The following is a 26528-nucleotide window of genomic DNA, read 5'->3' as shown; positions in this document are numbered from 1 at the left end:
ACAAAATCGTAGTTTGCCGATTAATTCATTATGTACTATTATTCTTAAGGCTGGCTAGGTTGTTTATTTACTATTTTCTTTCTCGGTATTAATTATCTATTTTTTTTTTTTTTTATTTATTTATCTTTAATTATTTTCTATACTCGTGGGGGTTATTTTAAATCAAAGCATAAAAATCGCTTAAATGATCCAATAAAAACGAACAAACGTGAATGAAAAATCCAATAATCAAAAAAATATGAATAAAAACAGGATAAAAAATGTATATATAAATATAGAATGTAAAACACAAAAATTTAAAAGAATAACTATTTTCAAATTGGTTGAGAGGAATATGTAGTACAATACTAGAAGTGTGTGTTTGGTTTGCCTTCTAACTCAATGCATTCAACGCCAATACTTGCACCATAATTCAAATTTCCTCGTTTGTAACCGTCGAAAATTGTGTGCAAAATAATTCAGCAATGCAAAACAAACCATAAAAAAAATAGAGTGTCCTCTTCGAGCATCTCAAGAACGATATCCAAGACAAATTCACTAAAAAAAAACATATTTCGAAACTTTCTCAATTCTGGCAGTTTTGTCTCCCAAAGGACCCAAAACAGTTCCAAGAATACAATGGGCTCGTATCACATCTGGCTTGCAAAAATCTATTTCACAACGGCTAATACTTAATTTCCCTATTCGAAAGCAAATCGAAACATATAAACCTCCACAATCCACAAAAAAAAAGAAAACCAAAAAGACTCAGATAGTTATCACAACTGACTTGCAAAGCAAAAGCCTTCACAACGGCTGATACATATCTGCACTTTGAGGATGTTCCTCAGAAAAAACATGAATTGTATAAAAAAAAAATTTATAATTACAACAAAAAAAAACAGGTCTTTACAAACAATCATTGTTACACATAGACGAACAAGATATTGCACTTGACCCATAAAGGGTTATATTAAAATCTAGCCTAGTCACTAATATAAATCTAATTCTAGTATTGCACATCACAAAAAAACTTCTTCCAAAAGTCCGGTTGCAACACCAATTAGAATTATCTAGTCTTGGCTAGATTCGATCCGGGCTATTGCACTGTACTAGTATTCTATTGCATGGTACTTAGGTGTCAACGTACCCCTATCTTTTACTACTTCTAATATCACAGATGTCGAATGGTTCTCAGGACCCTATATTCTTTAACGTAGTCCCTACCATTACCACTTGCAACTTAAAAGTCTCAAATTTCCGTTTGGGCGCCATTTCTGTTATGTCCCCATACAGCACTAGGACTGGCCCTCCGGCAACTCAACCATGGCTCAGGACGGTTCTTAACCCGCCAAGACCTAGCCCGAGGAATAACACGAAAAAAAAACATAATAAAACAAATCAAAACTGACACTACAATCAAACAACACAAAAGGGATATCGTCTGCCGAGATGAGGTCTTTGATGGATGGACCTCACACTCTGCCCTCCCTACCATGATTCACAGACTTTCCCAAAAACCTCTCCTGTGAACCCCTTACACACATTCACCACACTCCTTTGTACCTACATATTGCCTCTCAATGAATTAATAACTCAGAACATATTTGTTTTCAATACTCCCATTTCAATATACATTTTTTATTCTTATTTTTGAATGATTTATACTAAAAAAAAACTAATACAAATAATTAAAATTTGTCGATTTAAGGAAAAACATAAAAAATTAAAACAAAAGGAGACCTACAAAGTTTCTAGACCATCCCCAAATGTTGGGTTTGAATATTAACGTTTTTTTTTTCCTACCTAAAAGAGCTCTATTAAGTGGATTTTTGATTTGGGGCTAAACATTCATAAACACGTCCCCATCAATATCAAAACATAGTCCTATTCACTTTGTAAAATCCCTAACAATCATGATTTACATAAACAAGTTAAAAAAAAACAAAACTGAAAAATTAAATCATCAAACTTAAAACAACAACACTACGTAAATGACAAGAAATATGGTTTAAAAAATATATAAAATTAGTAGGGTCCAAAAATAAAGAATTAAAATTTTTTTTTTTTTTTAGGTATTGTTATTTTTCCTTTTTTTTTTTTTATATTTAAGGATTTTTTTAAGTCTTGGTATTTTCTTTCCTTTTTTTCAAATCAAAAAAAATGTGCTCTCTACAGTGCTCTGCCCACATTGCTTTATGCAAATGGCACACACACACGCACATATGTCTTTAACAGCACGGAGGTTGTGTTCACTCTTCCAATTACGAGATGTTAGCCGTTCCAATAGGACAGCAAAAGGACAGAGTGGCCACACGATCGGACGTACTATGGTTACTGGTGCTTCACACCCACAGATCTAATCAGGGATCGCACTTTCTATTTCCTACCTTTTGACTCCAGGGAATCAGGGTAAACTTCTGGATGTGGTTTATGAGGGATTTACACTGGCACGGAAGGTATGTAGGTATGTTGTCCGGAGTACAATGCTGGGTCGCCCACATGGGCAACACCCATATATCTCCAAAGGAACAAAAATTTCCAAACAGAACACAGCTCCTAGACACCACAGGAGGTCAATAGCTTCCTATCAAATTAAAACAATTATTTCCCACAATTACCCACTCGTTTTGCTGGCCATACTCACAATGATTGCAATTTTATTGAAGCGCGCGAAAACTGATTTTAAAACTTTAAACTATCTTTAATTTACTTCCTTAAGCCTGATGATGGATATCTGTGACTAAACAAACAAAACATTAGAAAAAATTTAACTATTTCACTTTATCCATTTATTACTTCAAAGTTTAATCAAAATTGCACCGTGTATTCGCCCGTCGCGTTACTTTCGTTACTTTGAAAATGGCAACTTTTGACGTTTTTCCCATATTTATACCCTTTCTATCCAAGCGTAAATTCGCCATTTCTAATATCTTGCCCCTATTCTCGCCTAAATTCTCTTTCATTTTCTCTTAAAATTCACCCGTTTCTTTTCCCCAGTTCGACATCCCACTGTCGTCATTCTCCATGTCCTACGGGATTTATGAATGGGTGGCTACTATTTTATACAACTCTGCCTATCGTAAAATTATTTCGCTTCTGACCACTTCCTAAACTGTAGCTGTCACAAACCCCACGCCATTCCACACACAGCCGCATACCGATCAGACACCAAAAAGCATAGCCAATCCAAAACAACCACAAGAAACGAAAAAACCATGGGTAGATCATATTACCCCAAAAAAAAAACAAAGTAATTCATATTAAAACATACCCGCAACGCTCTGGCCAACAACACAAACATCTCATTGGCCAGAGGACAGAAAAAAAAACTGAAATTCGCCAAACGAAAAAAAATTATCTACAGCGGGGATACTCACACACATACACACCTGGCCAACCCGTTTAACATTTGGCCTTACAACGAAAAATGCATTTGTTGCAAAAAAAAAACAAGAAAAGATAGACAATGTGCACGCAACATAGATCGCCTGGCAAAAGAATATAGTACTGCGCCAACAATAATTTGGGCAATTTTTCTTGTAAGTCCTGGGCAATCATCCAGTCCTGGTATTATGACCAAAGAGGCGGCCAGAGCTTACCCAAGCAGTGACATGTGCTTCATTACTTACTCCATCCAGCCGAATACATAATATTCGGGGTGACGCCCTTTGCCACAGCAGGCCAATAAATGCAAGGCAGACAACTACAGAAAAACAAACCTACGTGTCATGCCCGATGAGCAGACGTCCTATATAAGCCCTCAGGCATCAATTGTACAAATCGCACATTCTGCGACCTCGTATATAAACAGGTCAGTATACCCTTGCAGTACCACTGTACATTACTAGTAACTCAATTGTTTATATTTATTTGGCAGAAGCAGGACAGGCAACTATGACCAGTGGGCGTTATGGAAAACCTGGGGCAATGAATGCATGTCCATTACCGGGATCTTTCTTTTCCCAAAATACTGCATTATCTTTGTCGTTATCTTATTCATCATGTATTTCCTCTGCCTTTATGTGTCATCAATAAAATAACATATCGATTCGCATTCGTGTCTTCTTTCAAATCTTTGGGTGAGTAGAAGCATTGAGTTCTATTCATTAGGGTGCCTCCGCAACACTTTTTGCCAGTATTATTCTTCGCCTAATCTCAAAACTGGTGTCATTCGTTTCGGTTACGGCGGTGGCGAGGTAAATAAAGTTACTGACTGTCTCAAAGTTGTGGTTTCCAACTTTCTCCATTTTCTTTATCTGCTCGCTTGTGCAAGGCTTTTTGGGAGTTGAAAACATCCATTTCGTCTTATCTCCATTTACTGCTAGATTCATTTTCACTGACTCTCTTTCGATTCTTTCAAAGGCAGCAGTTACTACTTCCGGTGACCGACCTATGATATCGATGTCGTCGGCATAGGCGAGTAGCATGTGTTCTCTTGTGATTAGTACAATATAATCTTCTCCAACAGGATATTAAAGAGATCACACGATAGGCTGTCTCCTTGTCTGAAACCTCATTTGGTATTAAATGGTTCTGAGAGATTCTTTCCTATTCTTACTGAGGAACGCGTATCAGCAAGTGTCATTCTTCAGCGTCTTATTAATTTTGCAGGGATACCAAATTTAGACATGGCTTGAAATACCTTTGAACGTAGAGGAGTATCGAAGGCGGCTTTGTAGTCAACAAAGAGATGGTGGGTGTTGATTTGTTCCTCTCGGGTCTTTTCCAGGATTTGGCGCAGAGTGAATATCTGTTCCACGGTGGATTTACCAGGTCTAAAGCCGCATTGATAGGGCCCAATTATCTCATTGACTTTATGTTTTAATCTTTCACACAGTACGCTCGAGAATATTTTGTATGCGATGAAGATTTATTCCTCTGTAGTTGGCACATTCGGCCTTTCTTGCTGTTGTTCCAATCATCGGGTATGGGTTCTTGTATCCAGCTTACGCAGATAAGCTGATGCATACGCCTTATTAGCGTGTCGCCTTCGGTCTTAAATAGTTCAGCGGATAATCCGTCGGCTCCTGCTGCCTTGTTGTTCTTTAGTCGGGTCATTGCTACTTGGACCTCATTCTGACTAGGACGTAAACATTCTATACCATCATCAGGGATTGTTTCTGGGGTATCCTCTTCGCCGCCAACGTCGGACACTAGCAGTTGGGTAAAATGTTCTTTCCATATCCTCAGCATGTTATCTGTGTCAGTTACTAGATTTCCTTCTTTGTCTCTGCAGGAGGATGTGCCTCCACCAAAGCCATCGGTTTCATGTTTAATTCTTTGGTAGAATTTCCGAACTTCATTCTGACTCCTGTACATCTCAATTCGGTCACACTCACGTCTTTCCATTTCCTTTTTCTTTCTGCGAAATACGTTTCTCCTTTCCCTTTTTTCCCGATACCTCTCCTTCATCTGGCGCGTTGCTATTGATTGCAGGGTTGCTCTATATGCCGCTTTCTTGGCTTTAGTAGCATCTCGACACTCTTGGTCGTATCATGGGTTTTTTGGAGGAGGTACCCAAGTACGGATTTAGCTGCATTTTCCATAGAGTGGGCAATAGTTTTCCACTGCGCTATTATATCATCGGAACAAGGAGTGCTTTCATCAAGCAGTTAGGTCAGTCGAGTGGAGTATGCCGCTGCCATTTGTTGTGTTTGCAGCTTTTCAATGTCCAGCTTCCGTGCAGTGTCAGATCGTATTTTCCACGCCATGTTCAAACGGGTGCTAATCTTTGCTGCTACAAGGTAATGATCCGATTCTATATTCCCTCCACGGATCGATCGTACATCTAACACACTGGATTAATGCCTTCCATCTTTCGCAACGTTATCAATTTGGTTCCTCGTGTTTTGATCGGATGACAGCCATGTGGTTTTGTTAATATTTTTATGTTGAAAAATGGTGCTACTAACTACCATGTTTTTTGCCGCGGCGAAATCAATCAGCCTCAACCCATTACTAGACGTTATCTCGTGGAGGCTAAACTTTCCTACTGTTGGACCAAAAGTTTAGAAACAAGGCCACCTCTCGACAAACAATGATTACACTATACAAGACACAGGTACTACCCGTGCTGTTATATGGTTCTGAAGTTCTGTTATATGGTTTGAGAGAAAGATTCTTCGTAAAATATATGAACCACGAGCTGTATGACAACGATAGCGTGCTTACACGCATCAAAATACAACGGCTGCGTTGGCTAGGCCATGTTGTCAGAATGGATGAAGAAGCTCCAGCAAAGAAGTCTTTTGACGGCAAACACGGTGGTACACGTAAACCGGGAAGGCCAAAAGCCCGATGGAAAGATCAAGTGATGGGAGACACCTCGAAACTTGGTGTCAGAGATTTTAGAATGAGCGCAGAAGATCGAAGCGCTTGAAGCGCTATTCTACGTTTCTAGTGGAAGAAATATTCTGTCATAGCCAATTAAAGTAAAGTGAAGTAAGTATACCGAGGAGACCATCGCATGTAGAGATATACATGTCTGAATCTTGACCAATTAGGAGCTAATATTAATGAAATAGTTTGGAATGTCTACCTTATTAATGGAGTGGATTGTAAAATCTCATGTATTGAATCAAATATTGAGAAATTGTTTAACAAGCATATACCCATTACGACCAGAGCACTCAGGGCCAAACAGAAGCCGTGGATGAATAGTGAAATCATCGAACTGATGACGAAAAGAGACGTAGTATATAGATGATGGAAACGCTACAAAACTGGACGTTTTAGAGAAATATATAAGGTTTTAAACAGAGAAGTAGTGCGAAGCACGAGGAACTTGAAAACCAATTTTTATAAAGAGAAACTTAAGTCTGCCTTGGGATCCAAACAGAAATGGAATGAAATTGGGAAATCGAAGAATGTGTTGTCATATCCCTGCGACCTTGATGATCTTAATCAAAGGTTCACTAATTTAGATATTCCTGTTTCCACTTTCTGTGTTGATACATATCGTAAATATTTTGGTTCTGTATTGAATTCCGGTACCAATGTAGATTTTGGATTCCAGACAGTGACCCAGTGTGTTGCTTTCCAAGCCATTAGTGGCATAAAATCGTCGTCCTCTGGACTGGACAACATTGATCCAAGATTTCTAAAGATAGTAAAACCTCATATACATCCTTATGTCACTCATTTATTCAATCACGTCTTAATGACATCTACCATCCCAAGGAGTTGGAAAAGAGCGAGGATTATACCGATTCCCAAGGGGAGAGGTGAATATGGGCCATTCGCAATATTGTCAGTTTTGTAAAAGGCGTTTGAAACAAATTAATGAATTTATAAGTGACAACAATTTGCTGACTGATAGGCAAAGCGGGTTTAGAACTCAACGGAGTTGCACCACAGTTCTTCTGGACATCGCAGAGAATATTAGATCGAAAATTGATGACAATAGTGTTGGTTTTTTTTGGTCCTACTAGACCAATTCAAGGCTTTTGACACAGTGTGTCATTATATTTCAATATCAAAATTTGCAGACAGATTAAAATTTCGGCTCTGTGTTGTTAACTTCATCGATTCCTACCTGTCGGGGAGATTACAGACTGTCTCTGTTGAGGGAAAAGTTCACGATTTCTGACTCTCACTCGCGGTGTACCCCAAGGCTCAGTTTTGGGACTTCACTCTATGTTAACAACGTTGTTAACATGCCAAGTGGTTGTGATATCCATGACATCCAACTTTGTTTTTCAAGTACTATGGCGAGTGTGACAACTTGCATCAGCATATTGATGAAAACTTGAAGCAGATAAGCCGTTGGGCTTCGATAAATGCCCTCCAACTTAATCGTAGGATGACAAAATGTTTGGTTGTATCGAGACGTGGTATTACTGAGGAGAACCTTCCGAGCCTTTATTTAAATAATTGTGTTATTGCATATACTAAGACTTGTGGGAATCTTGGAGTTATTTTTGACAGCTGTCATGTGGCAAATACATTGAATTGACTATCGAGATGCACTCCCTTTAAGACCCAAATTGTCATGGTGAGAAAATACGTCCGATTTGGGGGTTGTTATGGGGGTGAGACATTCTCTAGGCCGTTGGTTCGGAATGTGGATATCAGATTCGAGGTCTACTCCCACAGGTGTTTTTGTTTGGGAAGGCGGCCCCCCAAACACTTGGCCCTTCATTTGGATATCAGTTTCATATTCTACACTCAAATACGTTTTATTTAAGCCCCATATTGATATGATTTGTAAATCAGTCCTGTTTGGCGGATGTTTTGGGTAAGGGGTGGACCCCCATATACTTGGTCCCACATTTCGATATCAGATTCCTATTCTACTTGCAAATACCTTTCATTTGAGTCCCATATTGACATGGCCAGTATATATGTCCGATTTGGGGGTGTTTTGGAGTCCGACATTTTCTAATTCCAAATACCTTTCATTTGAATCCCATATTGTCGTGATTGGTCTAAATAAATATTTGGTGGGTTTTGGGGGTGGGGCGAACCCCCTTGGTACCCCATTGGAAATTTGGATACCAAATTTTTATTTTTAGGTTACTATAAGGGAGCACACGAAATTTTGCTTAAATCGCACCAACCATGACCGAGATCCAGAGTTTCTGAAAATTAGGGTAAGGGGGAGGGTCCGCCCCCCCCCTTTAGATATAAAAAAATGTAGTACCCTATTTTCACCACGGGATCAATATGCACCATCAGTGAAAATTTCATGAAAATTTCTTCAGCGGTTTTTGAGTCTATAAGGAACAAATAAACAAACAAACCGACAAACACAAATAGATTTTTATACCCATCACCGAAGGATGGTGGTATATTCATTTTGTCATTCCGTTTGCAACACATCGAAATATCCATTTTCGATTTTATAAAGTATATATATTCTTGATCAGAGTAAAAATCTAAGACAGATTCACATCGCACAGATTCTTTTTTTGTCCATAAGCAGGTTAAGTTCGAAAATGGGTTATATGAGACTATATCATGATATAGCCCCCATATAGACCGATATGCCGATTTAGGGTCTTAGGCCCATAAAAGCCACATTTATTATCCGATTTTTCTGAAATTTGGGGCACAGAGTTGTGCTAGGCCCTTCGACATCCTCCGTTAGTTTGGCCGAGATCGGCCCAGATTTGAATTTAGCTGCCATATAGACCGATCCTCCGATTTAGGGTCTTAGGCCCAAAAAAGCCACATTTATTATCCGATTTTGATGAAATTTGAGACAATGAGTTGTGTTAGGCCCTTCGATATCATTCGTCCATTTGGCTGAGATTTGGATATAGCTGCCATATAGACCGATCCTCCGATTTAGAGTCTTAGGCCCTTAAAAGCCACAACTATTATCCGATTTTGCTGAAATTTGGGACAGTGAGTGGTGTTAGGCCCTTCGACATCCTTCGTCAATTTGACCCGGATCGGTCCAGATTTATAGATATAGCTGCCATATGGACCGGTCCTCCGATTTGAGGTATTAGGCCCATAAAAGCCACATTTATTATCCGATTTTGTTTAAATTTGGGACAGTGAGTTGTGTTAGGTCCTTCGACATTTTTCTTTGAATTTGGCACAGATCGGTTCAGATTTGGATATAGCTGCCATATAGACCGATTTCTCGATTTAAGGTTTTGGGCCCATTAAAGGCGCATTGATTGACGTATATGATTCAGATCGGTTTATTTTTAGATATAGCTACTGTACTTATTAGTATTTGGTCCAAATCGGAACATATTTTGATATAATCGCTATGCGACATAAGGTATGCAATTTTCACCGGATATTGATGAAAGGTGGTTAACATATATACCCGAGGTGGTGGGTATCCAAAGTTCGGCCCGGAAGAACTTAACGCCTTTTTACTTGTTTCTTTTCATCCTCATCCTTTTGCATCAGATGCCATTTAATTCAAATTTCAAGATTCTACCTCTATCAATCCGCCCTGTACAAAATTCACTCATTTCGTATCTTTTTGGAACTTTTTTTAGTACCCAAATGTACCAATTTCCAAAAACTCTTATAATCAACCAATTAAGGTTGCCAATGTATATTTATGTTTCAAAATTCAGACCTCTAGTCCAATTTACAAAGAAAGTACCAAATAGTACCAATTGCGACAGTAAAGGAACTATTTCTCTTACTTCCGGTACACCATGTCACCCAAATCTGATAAGAATCGCGCCTTCTAGAGGCTCATGAAGTCAAGACACAAGATCGGTTTATATGGCAGCTATATCAAAACCTGGACCAATTAGGCCCATTTAAGATCCTAACCGACCTACACTAATGAGAAGTAAGCGTACCGGACAGACGCCCGGACGGACATGGCTAAATCGACTTAAAATGTCATGACGATCAAGAATATATAAATACTCTATGGGGTCTTATTTCGAGGTGTTACAAACGGAATAAAGAAATTAATATACCCTCATCCTATAGGGTATAAGTATAAAGGAGTGGTAAAAAGACCACGAGCTTGAATTGAACAAATAACAAGTAAAAGCGTACTAAGTTCAGCCGGGCCGAATCTTGGAAACCCACCACCATGGATTCTGCTAAAAATTTATACAAAATAAATTTAGTTGCAGGGCACATACCAAACTTCTGTCAAACCAGCAAAAGCTTCTAGGAATTGAACATGGATGATGGAGAGACCGCTTTACATGGGAGCTATATCAGGCTAAAGTCTGACTTGGACCGTACTTTGCACAGTTGTTGGAAGTCATAACAAAACACCATATGCATAATTTCAGTCAAATCAGATAAAAATTACGGCTTGTAAGGGCTCAAGAAGTCAAATCGGTCGATCGGTTTATATGGGAGCTATATCGAGTTATAGACCGATTTGCATAGTACTTTGTACAGTTATTAAACGTTATAACAGAACACTATCTACAAAATTTCGATATGGCCCAATTGAGTCTAAAAATCTAACCCAACACATGAGCACCACACGGGCTGGAACTTTACACTCTGATCTGCTTGGTGTCCATCATTATCGCGAGAAGCTTAGCTGGGAGCTATGGGGTTTAGGTGCCACTATGTGTGGTGGTTGATAATAAGAATCCTATAACATACATGAGTCTTATATATAAAATTTTCAAAAACGGCTATACCGACTATCTTGAAATTTTCACAGATTGTGTAAATTGGTCTATAAAGAAACATAGGCTATATAATTTTTTGATATCGGTAGGGGGCGGACCCTCCCCTTTACCCCAAAAGTACTACCAAAAAATAAATGTGAACCGATAGGGAAAAATATGGGATTCAAATGAAAGGTATTCAAGAGTAGAGTACGAATTTCACAATAAAAGTTGGGACCAAGTACCAGTGGGGCCGCCCCAGCCCCAAAACCCCTTAAAATAGGTTTATTTGTCTATCATCACAATATGGGACTCGAATGAAAGTTAGTCGGGAGTATATTACGAATATGATCAGGAAGTAAAAATAGACTTTATAATTTGCTGATAACGGAAGGGGGCGGACCTTCCACCGTTACCCCAAAAACACCACCCAAAGTCAAAAGTGGAGCGATAAGAACAATATGGGTATCAAATGAAAAGTATGCGGGAGTAGATAACGAAACTAGCATACAAATTCATTTCGAAATATAGGGGGTTACCCCACCCCCATAAAAACGCCCAAAATGGACCCATTGGCCATTCACGGATATATGGGACTCGGTTTGTTTGTTCCGTATAGACTGAAAAACGGCAGAACCGATTTTCTCGAAATTTTCGCATATTGTGTAGGTTGGTCTGGAAGGCAACATTGGCTATATAATTTTTCGGTATCGGGAGGGGGACAGACCTCCCCCTTATGCCAAAAACACAACCCAAAATCAAAAGTGGACCGATCGGGACAATATAAGTATCAAATGAAAGGTATTGGACGTTCATTTCAATATGGGGCTCAAATCTACTCCCGATATCGAATCTTGCATACAAAATCAGATCGAAGTATAGGTGGTCGCGCCACCCCTCAAAAACGCCATTAGACCCATTATGACTATATAATACTTAGCTGAACCGATTTTCTTAAAATTTTTGTACTTTTGTCTGGAAGGAAACATAGGCTATATAATTTTTCGGTATTGGAAGGGGGACGGACCCTCCCCCTTATGCCAAAAACACAACCCAAAATCAAAAATGGACCGATCGGGACAATATAGGTATAAAATGAAAGGTATTGGAGAGTAGAATACAAATATGGTATTAAAATTTGAGGCTAAATACCCATCGGACCGCCCCAATCCCAAAACTCACTCAAACAGACATATTGGACGTTCATTTCAATATGGGGCTCAAATGAAAGGTATTCGGGATACAAAATCGGGCATACAAAATCGGATTGAACCGATTTTCTTGAAATTTTCAGTGGTACGATGGACACAATAAGGGTATCAAATAAAAGACATTGGAGGCCAGAAAACAAATATGGTATTAAAATTTGGGTCCCAGTACCCAGCCTCCCCCCAACCCCAAAACACCTCTTAACAGATATATTCGAAGTTCATGTCAATATGGAACTCAAATGAAAAGTATTTGAAAGTAGATTACAAATATGGCATAAAACATAAGGTCCAAGTAATGGGTGGGCGCCCACCCCCCAAATACTCTCATATCAGCATATCAGTCGACCATGGCTATATGGGACTCAAATGAAAGGTATCAGGGAGTAGATAACGAATATGACATTAAAATTTGCGTTCAAGTCTAGGTGGCGCTTTTCCTTCTAAAGATACGTCAAATGGGTTATTTGACCCATTATGACAATATAGGACTCAAATGAAAGGTATTTGAGAGTTGAAAACGAATTTGATATCCAATTTTGGAGCCAAGTGTTTTGGGGTGCGCCCTAAAGCACCCCCTAAACTGAACTTCATTTCCGTTGAGAATAAAGAACGAATTTGATATCTATTTTCAGTGAAGAGTGCCGGAGGCCGCCCCAGCCCCAAAACACCCTCCAAACGGTTTACATTTACCGGCCATGGCAATACGGGGCTCTAATTGAAGGGATTTGGATGGTGCAGCAAAATTTGATATCCATATTTGAGACGATGAGAACATTACCCAAAAGCAAGAACATTGCCACCAGGAACCGAGAAGGGGCAAACTTAATGACAAGGGACATTTTTTTTATAGCCGACTCCGAACGGTGTCCCGCAGTGCGACACTTATTTGGGGAACATTTTTTAAATGACCATGCATAGCATTGTACCTCTTAACTGCAGCCAACATTAAGAGAGGATACACACCGCTTTGTCAGATGTTCTTGCAAGGATTCGAACGCGTTCAGCGTCATAGGCTACAATGGCACGAATTCGATATCCGCATTCAGGGCGAAGTGTCCTCACCCTAAAAAGATATTAGAGAGTTAAAGAAGGCGCAGCGGAGCGGGCCCGGTTCGGCTAGTAAAAATAAAAAAAAAACTCATTGTTTTGTCGTTAGGCGTAAGTTTTAGTATCTTTTTTTATTAATTTTTATTTGAGTGTCTTGTTTTTACAATTAATTAATATATTTCGGTACAATTTTAATATTTTAAGCTTACTTAAACTTTAATCTTAGTAGACTAGTAATGCTTAATTTTAAAAGAAGTATGAGGTTGATTACAAGGGGCTTAAATTGAAATTGTTAATGTTTTGCAAAACTTTACACAGTCGAATCTTTAATCAGGCCCAAGGTTGAGGTGGAAAGTTCAAATCTGCCAAAAAAAGGTAATTTAGTAGAATTTTCCAATATCAAGATGTTCGAGGGAAAAAGATTAATAAATTTAAGTAGTAATATAAAAACAAATGGCAGTTTAATTTTAAGCAGTTATCGTTTATATATTTTTTTTCTTAATTAAGGACATTTAAGCAAGTATTACTTTTTAGTTTATCATATCATAGTTAATGTGTAAAAATGTTTTTTTTTTTCAATTATATTAACAATTTTATGCGTGCTTGTGTCAATTTAACAAAAATATTTGTTTGTTTTCTTTTTCTTGAACATTCAAATAATTTTGTCAAATTAAGACTGGAGGGATAATTTTACAAATTTAAAGTTGTTTAGTTTAATTCTTTTTTTTTAACTTCTCCCCTAATAAATTTTCACAATTCCATGTTTCTTTTTTATTTAAGATAATTATTTACAAAAATTTACATAGCATTGCTAGAATTGAGGAGAATATCACGAGTGGTGTGGCTAACAAGGCAGCTGGTCCATTATTTCTTGCCTGTTCCAATTCTTTTTCATCGACTACGAAGGCTGGCACCGATAGAGGCAGTTGTTCGGATGTTTTGAGCAGAGGTTCGACGAAATGGCCACGGCTGTTGCGGGCCAAACGTTGATTGGCCAATTTCAATTCGCGTAGCTTTTCCTCCAGGCGTAAGACCTCATCTGCCAAATGCAAAGTTTTGAAATTTAGGACAATCGTTTAATAAAACTCAATGTGTGTGTCTCGTCAACTTACTTCTATTCACGCCCTCAATATCATTGATCTTGATGAACATGGCCAAAGAGATTTCGTAGACCTTGTTGGTATCCTGGAAGGGTGTCATCATCATATCGGATGTGTCACGTCTTCTGCGGCCATAGCCGATTTGACCATTCGAACATTGGGTACCCAAACATTTGTCCAAGCACACATTGACGGTGGCACGGAATTGCACATAGGATGAGTCGGGAAATTTAAAAGCTTTGAATTTAGCACTCAAAGTATCGCCATCAATGGTATTGAAATTTTCAAAGAGATACGGATCCACTGTGCAACTGTAAAGAAGAAAAATTAATTTGAGATAATTTATAATATAATTTTAATTCATAATAGAGAAAGCTATGGGTCTTTCTCAATCATAAGGGATCTCCTTTTTATAGCCGAGTCCGAACGGCGTGCCGCAGAGCTACACCTCTTTGGGGAGAAGTTTTTACATGGCAAAGTGCCTCACAAATGTCGCCAGGATTAGGAAGGGATAACCACCGCTGAAAATTTTTCTCAAGTTCATGCCAAGACTCGAACTTGGGCGTTTAGCGTCATAGGCTGACATGCTAACCTATGCGCTACGGTGGCCTCTATCATTGGCCATTATCATTAAGCTTAAAATTGAATCGGACATCACTCATTGATTTGTAATTAGTTTGCCTCAGTTCCTTAATGGAATGTTCATGGGCAAATTTACATTTGCATGGGTCTTTCTCGGATCTACATTACTTTATTTGTTTATTGTATGTGTCGTTGTAATCCATACCTTATCCGATATAATAGTTTAAAAGTCCGGCAAGTCCCTCCTGGATCAACATTATTCCAAATTTGGATGCATTATTCTAAAGCTACTATCAAAGACCATTAATTTGAGTCCTATTGGGTTGCCCAAAAAGTAATTGCAGATTTTTCGGTCGGCCAAATGAAGTTGATGATGACTAAATCAAAGCATTAATCGAATTGGATCGTCATGTAACTGAGCGTGAGATAGGAGAGAGGTTAAATATACCAAAATCAACCGTTCATTATCACATAAAAAGTCTTGGACTGGTGAAAATGCTTGATATTTGGGTACCACATGTATTGAAAGAAATTCATTTAACAAAGCGAATCAACGCTTGTGATATGCACCTTAAACGCAATGAATTCGATCCGTTTTTAAAACGAATCATAACTGGAGATGAAAAATGGATTGTTTACAACAACGTTAGTCGAAAACGATCATGGTCCAAGCATGGCGAACCAGCTCAAACCACTTCAAAGGCTGATATTCACCAAAAGAAGGTTATGCTGTCTGTTTGGTGGGATTGGAAGGGTGTGGTATATTTTGAGCTGCTTCCAAGGAAACAAACTATTAATTAGGTTGTTTATTGTCAACAATTGGACAAATTGAATACAGCCATTAAGGAGAAGCGAGCAGAATTGGTCAATCGTAAAGGTGTTATATTCCACCAGGACAACGCTAGACCGCACACATCTTTGGTCACTCGCCAAAAACTGTGTGAGCACCATCAGACTACCATTTATTTCGATCTTTGCAGACCTCCTTAAATGGTAAAACTTTCGGCAATGATGAGGCTATAAAATCGCACTTGGTTCAGTTTTTTTGTAGATAAAGGCCAGAAGTTCTATGAGCGTGGAATATTAAATTTGCCAGGAAGATGGCAAAAGGTTATCGAACAAAATGGCAATTATATATTTGATTAAAGTTCATTCTAAGTTTTATTAAATATGCATTTACTTTCTTTTAAAAAATCCGCAATTACTTTTTGGGCAACCGATCGACCTGTAGGCCCATTAGAGGTTTTTTTGGAAGCCCATATACTTGTCCCCGAAAGTCCTTTATTAAAGTCATACTTTGTTCCGGTCATTCTGCACATGGTCCCCACATATTCGCTCTCTATTTCCTAAGGCGGGCGACTCCCCAGAAACTTGTTGTCCAAAATTAATATCATATTCGTTCTTCATTCCCGGACGACATGGGATAGCTATGAGCACCACACAGGCTGGAACTTTGAGCTCCGACTTGTTTGGTGTCATCGTTTCCACGGGAAGATTAGCTGAAAGCTACCGGGCGCGTCCACAGGTTGCGAATGGTGGAAAGCTCCGTTTTTATGCGGCCGCGCGCAATCAGCTATTTTAGAGAGGAGACACTCAGTGAGGAGTCAGGTGGTAATGCCTCTTAATTAAATACTGACCGCCAATGGTACTTGAGATGACAAGGCGAGTTATTGGCGGCTTCAAATATCCAATGGCCAACATCAGCGTCTGTTGCCAGGTTTGGGCGGCTGAAGATGAGCGTCGGATCTTGAAGCAAGCGGTTCGCCCCAACGTGGGATACATGTGCAATCCCTATGTGGAAGGGGCTCTGGGCCAGTAACCCGCCCCGGAAAACTATGAGAACTACTATGAGAAACAAAGGAATAGTAAAAACGGACACCCCCAACGTTGCCGACCAATGCAAACGAAAAAACGAACCATGATTTGCGGATCTGCACCTGGAATGTCCGCACTCTTTATAGGGGAGGTGCAGTATACGCGCTGGCGGATGTATTAGAGAAGTACAAGTCTGATATTACCGCCTTACAGGAAGTCCGATTGACTGGGTATTGCGTCACTACAAACGGTGACGAATTATACTAGAGCTGCCATAACACGAGGCACGAATCTGGCTGTGGATTTGTGGTTAGTCGGAGACTTAAACACCCTGTCTCCAGCTATCCTCCGGTGAATGAGTGGCTAGCCACAATCTGCATAAAAGTCAAATCCTTCAACATCAGCCTTATTTGTGCGGAAGACAAGGACGAGCAGACCAAGGATATTTTCTACTAGGCGCTCGTAGAGAGAGAATAATAATCTAGAAGATTTTAATACGAAGATAGGGAAGGAATACATTTTTGGTCCAGTAGTCGAAAAGTTTAGCCTCCACAAGATAACGTCCAGTAATGGGTTGAGGCTGATTGATTTCGCCGCGGTAAAAAACATGGTAGTTAATTATTGTAATAAAATTTAATAAAATTCACTGTTTCAAATTTCAGCGAAGTAAGACCAAAAATAGGCAGGCCAGTCTATATGGCAGCTATATCCAAATATGTTCCGATCTGAACCAGTTCGGATATCGACGGACTTAGTAAAACTCACAGTTCTAAATTTCAGCGAAATCGGGTAATAAATGCCCCTGTTATAGGCTTAAGACCCTAAATCGGCATGTCGGTCTATTTGCAAAAAGCTCACTTATGCAAAATCGGTGCGCCAAGTGATAGCATGTGTAGGGCATGTGGGGAAGGTGATGAGACGTTGGAGTATTTCCTAAAACCAGTGTTGCCAAAAAGATAATAGCTAAAAAATCACACTTTGTAAGCCAAGCCTTAAGTAGCTGGTTGAAGCTGCTTCTGCTGTGAAAAACAGCCTCATTGTAAAAAGTGATGCTAATGCATATCGCCGGATATGGGGAAGATAGGATATAAACGAAGGAGGTGAGCTGCTTATCGAATATATATTGTAAGTTGCAATCTGGCGATTTGTAATAAAAGGAATAAACTGACATTTATTACCAGGAACAGGTAGGGGCGTAGGGGGTGAACTTCTAATCAAACATTTTGGAAAGGGCAAGAAAGGCAACTCTTGCTCTATACATCTACAAGAGAGCCATTGAGAAAATTTGGGGTTTAAACCGCAAGTCATGCACTGGGTATATACAGCAGCAGTCAGACCTATAATGCTATATGGTGTTGTAGTCTGGTGGACGTCGCTTCAAAAGTCGGGATCCAAAGCATGGCTTGTTTGTGCATCGCAGCCGCACTGAGGACTACGCCATCTGATGCAATGACTTTTATGCTACATCTTATGCCTCCGGACATTGTGGCTAGACAAATTGCTGCGGCCATTTGTGAGGCTAAGGGAGCTTTTCTTTTGGTTATACGGCGGCTAGGGATCCACCGTTATCCCTCATTCAATGCCCGATGTTCCATTCAATGTGGATTACATATTGCCGGACCCACTTTTTGATATAAAGTACTGCACCATTAGAACCCGATATCCCTGGTAAGAAAAGTTTTTCAGGATCTGGCCCGAAGGTCAACGAAGTATAGATGGTCAAAAAGTGGGGTACCGCTTTTCTGTCGCTGGCCAGAGGAGAAGTCTCAGTCATTGTGTACGTCATGACAGGTCACTGTCTTATCGGAAAACATGCTGAAAGGCCGATGGTTGTTAGTAACGACTTTTGCAGAAGCTGTGAGGACGTCTAGGAAGAAGAGACTATAGAACATCTGCTGTGTGTGTGTTCCGCACTGGCAGTCAGAAGGAGTTTCACTTTTGGTTCTTTATTTCTTTGAGAACCTGTCTGATTTAGCGGATATGAACATTAGCAAGTTGTTGGGCTTTTTTAAGCGATGTGGATGCTTCAACGGTAGGAACTAAAAGGCAACTTACTTCTCCTGTTCCTGTGGTATCACAATAGACGAAAACGTATTAGTGAGTTCAATGACAGGCTGCCACTTAAACTGAACCTAACCTAACTGCATTACAGAAGTACTGAGGAAACAGTCTGATGCTCCAAATTTAATGCTATGGACACCATGGTGTCCCTGTTAGGAAGTCCCATAACGAGAGGGTTACCTATAAGTTGTGCAAAGAAGATTTGAGGTGGTTACAAAGAACGGCCTCGACTGTCACATACCTTTTAAAGAGATGGCTAACCAATTAAAAATTCACTTGTTTTTGATGTTGGTCCACAGAAATAGTTCAGGGAATTGTAGTGCAGACAAGCTGGGAAAACTATGTAGCATCTAACACAATCTAGAGAAAATTTAATATGTGGTTGAGCCATTAGCGATAAGCAAACTAATTCTTCGAGATAACCCTGAAGGGCAGGTGATGTAGAGCTGGCAAAATATCGATGGCACTATAGATATTTTATTTTTGATTTGAATATCGATTGATTTTTTTTTAATTGATACTATCGGCAAGTTAATCTTGTTTTGCAAAAATAAATAAAAACGAGTAAAAAGGCAGCTATGGTATGGCAGCTATAATCAAATCGAATGTCAAAGCCCTAACGCAACTGGCTGTCCCAAATTTCGGCGACATCGGACAATAAATGCGCCTTTTATGGGTCAACAACCATAAATCGAGAGATCGGTCTATATGGCAGCTATATCCAAATTTGAACCGATCTGGACCAAATTGCAGAAAGATGCCGAGGGGCTTAACATAACCCACTGTCCCAAATTTCGTCGAAATCGGACATTAAATGCGCTTTTTATGGGCCCAAAACTTTAAATCGGGAGATCGGTCTATTTGGATGTTGAATTTGTAGATGTTGAAGGGCCTAAGACAACTCACTGTCCCAAATTTCGGCAAAATCGGATAATAAATGTGGCTTTATGGGCCTAAGACCCTAAAAAGGAGGATCGGTCTATATGGCAGCTATATCCAAATGTAGACCGATCTGGGCCAAATTGAAGACAGATGTCGAAGTGCCTAACACAACTCACTGTCCCAAATTTTGGCGAAATCGGAATAGAAATGCGCCTTTTATGGGCCCAAGATCTTAAATCAAGAGATCGGTCTAAATGGCAGCTATATCCAAATCTGAGCTGATCTGGGCCAAATAGCAGAAGGATGTCTAAGAGCCTAACACAATTTACTGTCCCAAATTTCGGCGACATCGGACATTAAATGCGCTTTTTATGGGTCCAAGATCTTAAATCAAGAGATCGGTCTAAATGGCAGCTATATCCAAATCTCAGCTGATTTGAGCCAAATTGCAGAAGGATGGCGAAGGCCCTAATACAATTTACTGTCCCAAATTTCGGCGACATCGGACACTAAACGCGTCTTTTATGGGTCTAAAACCATATATCGATAGATCGGCCTATATGGCAGCTATATCCAAATCTGGACCGATCTAGGCTAAATTGAAGAAGGATGTGGAGTGACCTAATACAACTCACTGTCCCATATTTCGGCGACATCGGACAAAAAATGTGGCTTTTATGGGACCAACACCATAAATCGAGAGAACGGTCTATATGGCAGCTATGGTTGCCCAAAAAGTAATTGCGGATTTTTTAAAAGAAAGTAAATGCATTTTTAATAAAACTTAGAATGAACTTTTATCAAATATAATTTTTTTTACACTTTTTTTCTAAAGCAAGCTAAAAGTAACAGCTGATAACTGACAGAAGAAAGAATGCAATTACAGAGTCACAAGCTGTGAAAAAATTTGTCAACGCCGACTATATGAAAAATCCGCAATTACTTTTTGGGCAACCCAATGTATTAAAATCTGGATCGATGTGGGCCAAAAAGGGATATCGAAGGGCCTAATGCAACTCTTCGTCCCAAATTTTGGCAAAATCAGACAATAAATGCGCCTTTTATGGCCCCAAGACCTTAATCGCCAGCTCTATCCAAATCTGGACCGATCGGAGCCAAATTGAAGAAGGATATCGAGTTACCTAACACAACTCACTGCCCGAAATGTCAGCAACATCGGATAGTAAATGCGGCTTTTATAGGCATAAGGCCTTAAATCGGCGGATCTGTCTATGTGGGGGCTATATCAAGATATAGTCCGATTTAGCCCATCTTCGAACCTATGGACAAAACAAAATCTGTGCAAAGTTTCAGCCCAAAATCTCTATTTTTTAAAGACTCAACAGACTGACCGATAGTGCTACGGTGGGAGGCCATATCCGACTATGACGCAGAACGCCTGGGTTCAAATTCTGGCGAAACCATCAGAAAAACTTTTCAACGGCGGTTTTCCCCTCCTAATGCTGGCAACATTTGTGAGGTACTATGCCATGTAAAACTTCCCTCAAAAGAGGTGTCGCACTGCGGCACGGCGTTCGGACTCGGCTATAAAAAGGAGGCCCCTTATCATTGAGCTTAAAAACTTGAATCGGACTGCACTCATTGATATGTGAGAAGTTTGCCCCTGTTCCTTAGTGGAATGTTCATGGGCAAAATTTGCAATTTGCAAACAGACTGACGGATAGACGGACGGACAGACGGACGGACATGGCTAGATCTTCTTAGATTTTTATGAGGATCCAGAATATATGCTCTTTATGGGGTCGGAAATGGATATTTCGATTTGTTGCAAACGGAATGACAAAATGATTTTACCCACATCCTTCAATGGTGGGTATAATAAGCGATCCGACATGCATCTTATAAGATACATTGCGCCCATAGAGGGCACAATTTCCATCCGTTTGAGCTAAAATTTTGTATAATGATTTCTCTCATGACTTCCAACTGACTTAACTAGATTTGGTATTATTCGGTCTGTGCATTGATATTGCGTCTATATAAATCGATCTGCGGATTTTTGTTTGAAATATAAGTAACGGGAAATTAACGATAGTATCGATACTATCGATATTTATTGTCAGAAATATCGAAAATATCGAATGTTGAGATTATCGATGGTTTGTCAGCTCTAAGCTGATGGCAGATTATTTGGTCCAACCTTAACATGAAGAGGTCTATCTATCGCTTTCATGCAATTGGCTAGAATAAAAGTCCGCATAACAGGCCTCTGTCTGATTCGAAAACTTGCTGATAGAGTAAATTATGCAAGTTTGTACAATGATGATGGCAGAGCAATCCTCATCCGTTGACCCAAGATAAAATCGTCGATTTTCATTTTTCCCCTATACTTACCCTTTGAAGATAATTGTTTCAGACAGAAGTCTGGTATCGGTTACTTCCAAATAGTTGACTCCTAGACCATATACAGGTGCCGAATCACGATCTAATGAAATTTCCATGGTCAGTGGAGTGCCGGGAGTCACTGTCAAATCACCTGTTACTCGCTTGCCATTTTGACTAACACCAATTGCCAGACGTGGTTCAGGGGCTCGTTCAGTTAATGAGGTGGTGATTTCCAAGTCTCTGCAAAGAAAACCAAAAAGAAAACGCATAAATAATTATTATGGCCTCACACTGCCAGAGCAATGCCTTAAATGGTTTACAGTAGCCCTTGAAGGCATTCAATAACACTGCAGCTAAGTGACCACTGCAATTATCAAACCCATTTTGTGTAGTAAATGATAGCTATCATGGTCTTGGATGGTTGCGTAAATTGTTGCGACCTGTTGACAATCATTATTTCTTGCCTTTATTGGCAGGGAACAATTGTAGTGGGCAAAGGCCGTCGGGCAACAAAAAGGAGGAGCAGGATGATGATGAGGGTAATTAGGTTTAATAACAAAGCTGTTGTGGTACCGCTGAACATGGTGCTTTGTTTTGTTGAATTTTATAATTTGCCACAGCACAACAAGGCAACAAAGAGACTCTGCAAATTTGGGGCGCCTAAGACTGTATGGTGCCCGCCCATTCAAATAAGAAAGTAGTGCACAGACTACAATAACATACCGTTGATGTCTAATAACATTGGTTGTAGCCTAATAACATTATTGCTTGTTCCGGTCTGCCTTTCTCCAAGTAAATAGTTTCAACTTGGAAATAAAGTGTTTGAAATTTTTAAAGTACACACCTCTGACAGACTAGAAGACTTTAAATGGCAACAAAAGTTATGTCATTCTCCATAGGGGGTTGATGACCAGCGTCTGTTTCCAATGGAGCGGCACATCTAGACCCTAGGAGTAGGCTTAGAATGCATTGGATAGCCCCAACAGCTGCGGTGGTCGGATCCGGCCGTAGCATTTTGAGACCTTGACTGGTGGAGGGACTGCACCAGGCTACACTAGCCGAATAACCACTGGGCTCCAGGGGCTTATGACAAAGACATTTAGTTCGAGTACTGAGGACAAGGCCGAACCTTTTTTATCTTCGTATATCTAAAATCTGCCTAGGCCATGGGCCTTCTCTGAAAACCATTACTTTTTGAGGGCTTGGAATAATAAAAGGCACATCGATCTTAGGTTATTGAGAGGGTTGGTGCGAATGATCCTATAACTCTCACCAATAAGAAGAGACGTTTCTTTAATAGGGCTCGGAGATTCGCTGTACAGACCCTAAGGCTACACGTCAAAAGGCTACTGTCCCCTGGAGGGCATCACATGCTAAAAAGAACTAATGCGACAATAGCAATATGGGTCCAAGAATCTTTTCTTATATCGCTAAGGAGAGCTTGGTGATGGTAGTTGTCGACGAGGAAGAAGAATAGGGCTGCATATTTAGGAAAAATTGGAGTCGGATAGTCAATGGACTGTCATCTGGATACTTCGTTGCCCTTGCGGAATTTACTGGGCCTCCTCGATGTAATTTGGTATAGGGGCTGATAGAAACTTATCGCTTTTGGGGATCAACGTTCAATTGATATGTATGTTGCGCCCAAAAAAATATTGGCAAGATCTGGATGTAGTCAAGAAGGAAGATATATCTTCTCGGCTAATGGCACACGATTGGTTACCAAGGATTTTTTCAGATCGTAAATCCATATTTGGAAGACTAAGAGAATGAAATCCCAATCTTTCAACCACCGGCTGAGGGGAGGGCGTAGAGACAGAACCCAGAACTCGCCAGTAGCAGCTAGTGAAGCTTCTAGGGAGTAATTGTCCACACCGCAAGTGTCCAGTGTCCTGAGGAAGAGTGCTTCCACTTCTTTCACAACTGCCTCTGGATGCGTATGGAAAGTCATCTTGATAAGATCGAACGAATCTTGCGAGGATGAACTCCTGCGGACTCAGAAGACAAAGCCAACGCTACAGTGGTGGAAAATATGAATGCTGACCATGGTCCCGTTTATGTAGATTAATGTCCACCATTTAAGGCCGCTTCGGAGGCACTAAAAGTCCTAAAGGAATCATGGGTATGTGGAGGATTGGATATAAAATAATCAAGAGTACGGGGAATTGGAGACACTCAATATTACGTCACTAACCACTAAAGAAATTAATGAGCCTTATTACTGGCAGACTTCCTTTAAATGACACACGTTTCAGAGATGCCGCCCTCAAACCTTAAGTTGACGCCACTTCTGCAGGGGAAAAGAGTCTCATTGTCAGAAGTGATGTTAATGCACATCACCAGATATGGGGAAGTTCGGATGTTAACGAAAGGGATGAGCTGCTTATTATAAATTGAAGCAAGGTAATTTGTAATAAAGAAAATAAACCGACCTTTATTACCTGGATATCTTTGTATCATAGTATATTAGAGGAAGGATAAGAGACTGGGAAGTGTTGGATGAGCAAAGCTTCTTTGATCATCGTTATATTAGTTTCATCCTTGGAGAAAATACTCCAAAAGTAGATTCTCTGCTAAACAGAAGACAGGTGGATTGCAATTAGTTTTATGTGTACATTCTGAACGATTATCCCTTCTAGGCCTGAACAGGAAGTGGAAAATGCGGAGGACATACACATAATGGTCAAGCTGATTACGTAGGCCCTGAAAAACTCGTATGTGTCACTATGTCCTAGAGCCAAACCAAGGGGCAACAGTGACCGCTTTGGTGGACCCCGTAATTGGTTGGTCTAAGAAAGGGCTGGAGAAAAATCTTAAACAGGGTGAAAGCCACAAGAGCACCACACGATTGGCACGTCTATAAGGCTGAGCAAAGAAAATAAAAGGACGGACAAATACTGGATAGAAATTGGCAGTTTTGTGGGGTATATTTTTGAGTCCTCTTGGCTTAAGAAGATCCTCTCCTCGAAACCTGTAACGGTAGGATACATTCAGTTAGAGAATATAAGGACAATGTCTAAGGAGAAAATATTGGAACTTCCCGTTGATCGGGGAAAATTTCAAATAGACAACGTGGCGCCAGAAGAGTTTGTCACTGATATGCAATCGTCGTAGGTTGTTGCGGAAATTGTGTCTGAATCAAGAATCCGTTGGGCGATAAATAGCTTACGATGGCTCCTTGAGCCCTAAGCCAAGGAGCCATTGTAAGCTATTTATACTCTGCTTGTATCAGCATGTCGTATATACCTGTGGGATGGCGTGACACAAAAGTTATTTTCATTCAAAAGCAGGAAAACATTGCCACACGAAAAGAAAGATTTTCGTCCATAAGTATTTAATCCTTTATGCTGACTTTAAACCGAGATATCGGTCTATATGGCAGCTTTTATGGGCCCAAAACATTAAATCGAGAGATCGGTCTATATGGCAGCTGTATCCAAATCTGAGCCGATCTGAGTGAAATTGACAAAGGGTGTTGAAGGGTCTAACACAACTCACTGTCCCAAATTTCGGCGACATCGGACAATAAATGCGCTTTTTATGGCTCCAAAACCTAAAACCGAGAGATCGATAAAGGAAATAAACCGACCGAGAGATCGATAAAGGAAATAAACCTAAAATCGAGAGATCGATCTAGACCGATCTGTGCCATAATGCAGAAGTATGTCAAGGGGCTTAACTTAACTCACTGTTCCAAATTTCGGCGACATCGGACAATAAATGCGTCTTTTATGGGCCTAAGACCCTAAATCGGGGGATCGGTCCATATGGCAGCTATATCCAAATCTGGACCGATCTGAGCCAAATAGACGAAGGATGTCGAAGGGCCTAACAAAACCCATTGTCCCAAATTTCAGCAAAATCGGATAATAAATGTGGCTTTTATGGGCCTAAGATCCTAAATCGGAGGATCGGTCTATATGGCAGCTATATCCAAATCTGGACCAATCTGGGCCAAATTGACGAAGGATGTCGAAGGACCTAACACAACTCATGTCCCAAATTTCAGCAAAATGGGATAATAAATCGATCGGAGGATCGGTGTATATGGCAGCTATATCCAAATCTGAACCGCTCTGGACCAAATTGATGAAGAATGTCGAAGGGCCTAACGCAACTTATTGTCCCAAATTTCAGCAAAATCGGATAGATCGGTCTATATGGCAGCTATATCCAAATCTGGACCGATCTGAGCCAAATTAATGAAGGATGTCGAAGGGTCTAACGCAACTCACGGTCCCAAATTTCAGTAAAATCGGCTAATAAATGTGGCTTTTATGGGCCTAAGACCCTAAATCGGAGGATCGGTCTATATGGCAGCTATATCCAAATCTGAACCGATCTGGGCCAAATTAACGAAGGATCTCGAAGGACCTAACACAACTCACTGTCCCAAATTTCAGCAAAATGGGATAATAAATCGATCGGAGGATCGGTGTATA

At 40.0% G+C, this 26528-nt stretch overlaps 1 protein-coding gene and 1 long non-coding RNA gene across 5 annotated transcripts in view; one reads left to right on the top strand and one right to left on the bottom strand.

The window, feature by feature from the left end:
- Window positions 1–2111: 2111 nt before the first annotated feature.
- On the top strand, window positions 2112–4036 carry LOC131997609 (uncharacterized). 2 transcript variants are annotated; one of them, XR_009398303.1, is made up of 3 exons: window positions 2112–2438; window positions 2980–3793; window positions 3860–4036. It is a non-coding gene; the product is annotated as an uncharacterized LOC131997609 (long non-coding RNA). The 2 variants fall into 2 exon arrangements; XR_009398304.1 differs by having other exon boundaries at window positions 2112–2446.
- Window positions 4037–13394: 9358 nt separating this feature from the next.
- The window catches only part of LOC106096033 (uncharacterized), a 124005-nt gene continuing 110871 nt past the window's right edge, over window positions 13395–26528 (bottom strand). For all 3 annotated transcript variants that reach the window (XM_059370023.1, XM_013263550.2, XM_013263551.2), the window contains exons 5-7: window positions 22096–22326; window positions 14413–14711; window positions 13395–14339 (exon numbers count right to left, since the gene is read on the bottom strand). In XM_059370023.1, coding sequence (XP_059226006.1) covers window positions 14089–14339; window positions 14413–14711; window positions 22096–22326 — 781 coding nt within the window. In that variant the 3' untranslated portion in view covers window positions 13395–14088. The remainder of the gene's footprint in view (window positions 14340–14412; window positions 14712–22095; window positions 22327–26528) is intronic.

The sequence above is a fragment of the Stomoxys calcitrans genome, chromosome 5 (assembly GCF_963082655.1).
Source record: "Stomoxys calcitrans chromosome 5, idStoCalc2.1, whole genome shotgun sequence".
Classification (NCBI taxonomy): domain Eukaryota; kingdom Metazoa; phylum Arthropoda; class Insecta; order Diptera; family Muscidae; genus Stomoxys; species Stomoxys calcitrans.
Note: the sequence above shows the minus strand (reverse complement) of the source record. Positions and strands in the feature narration are given on the sequence as shown.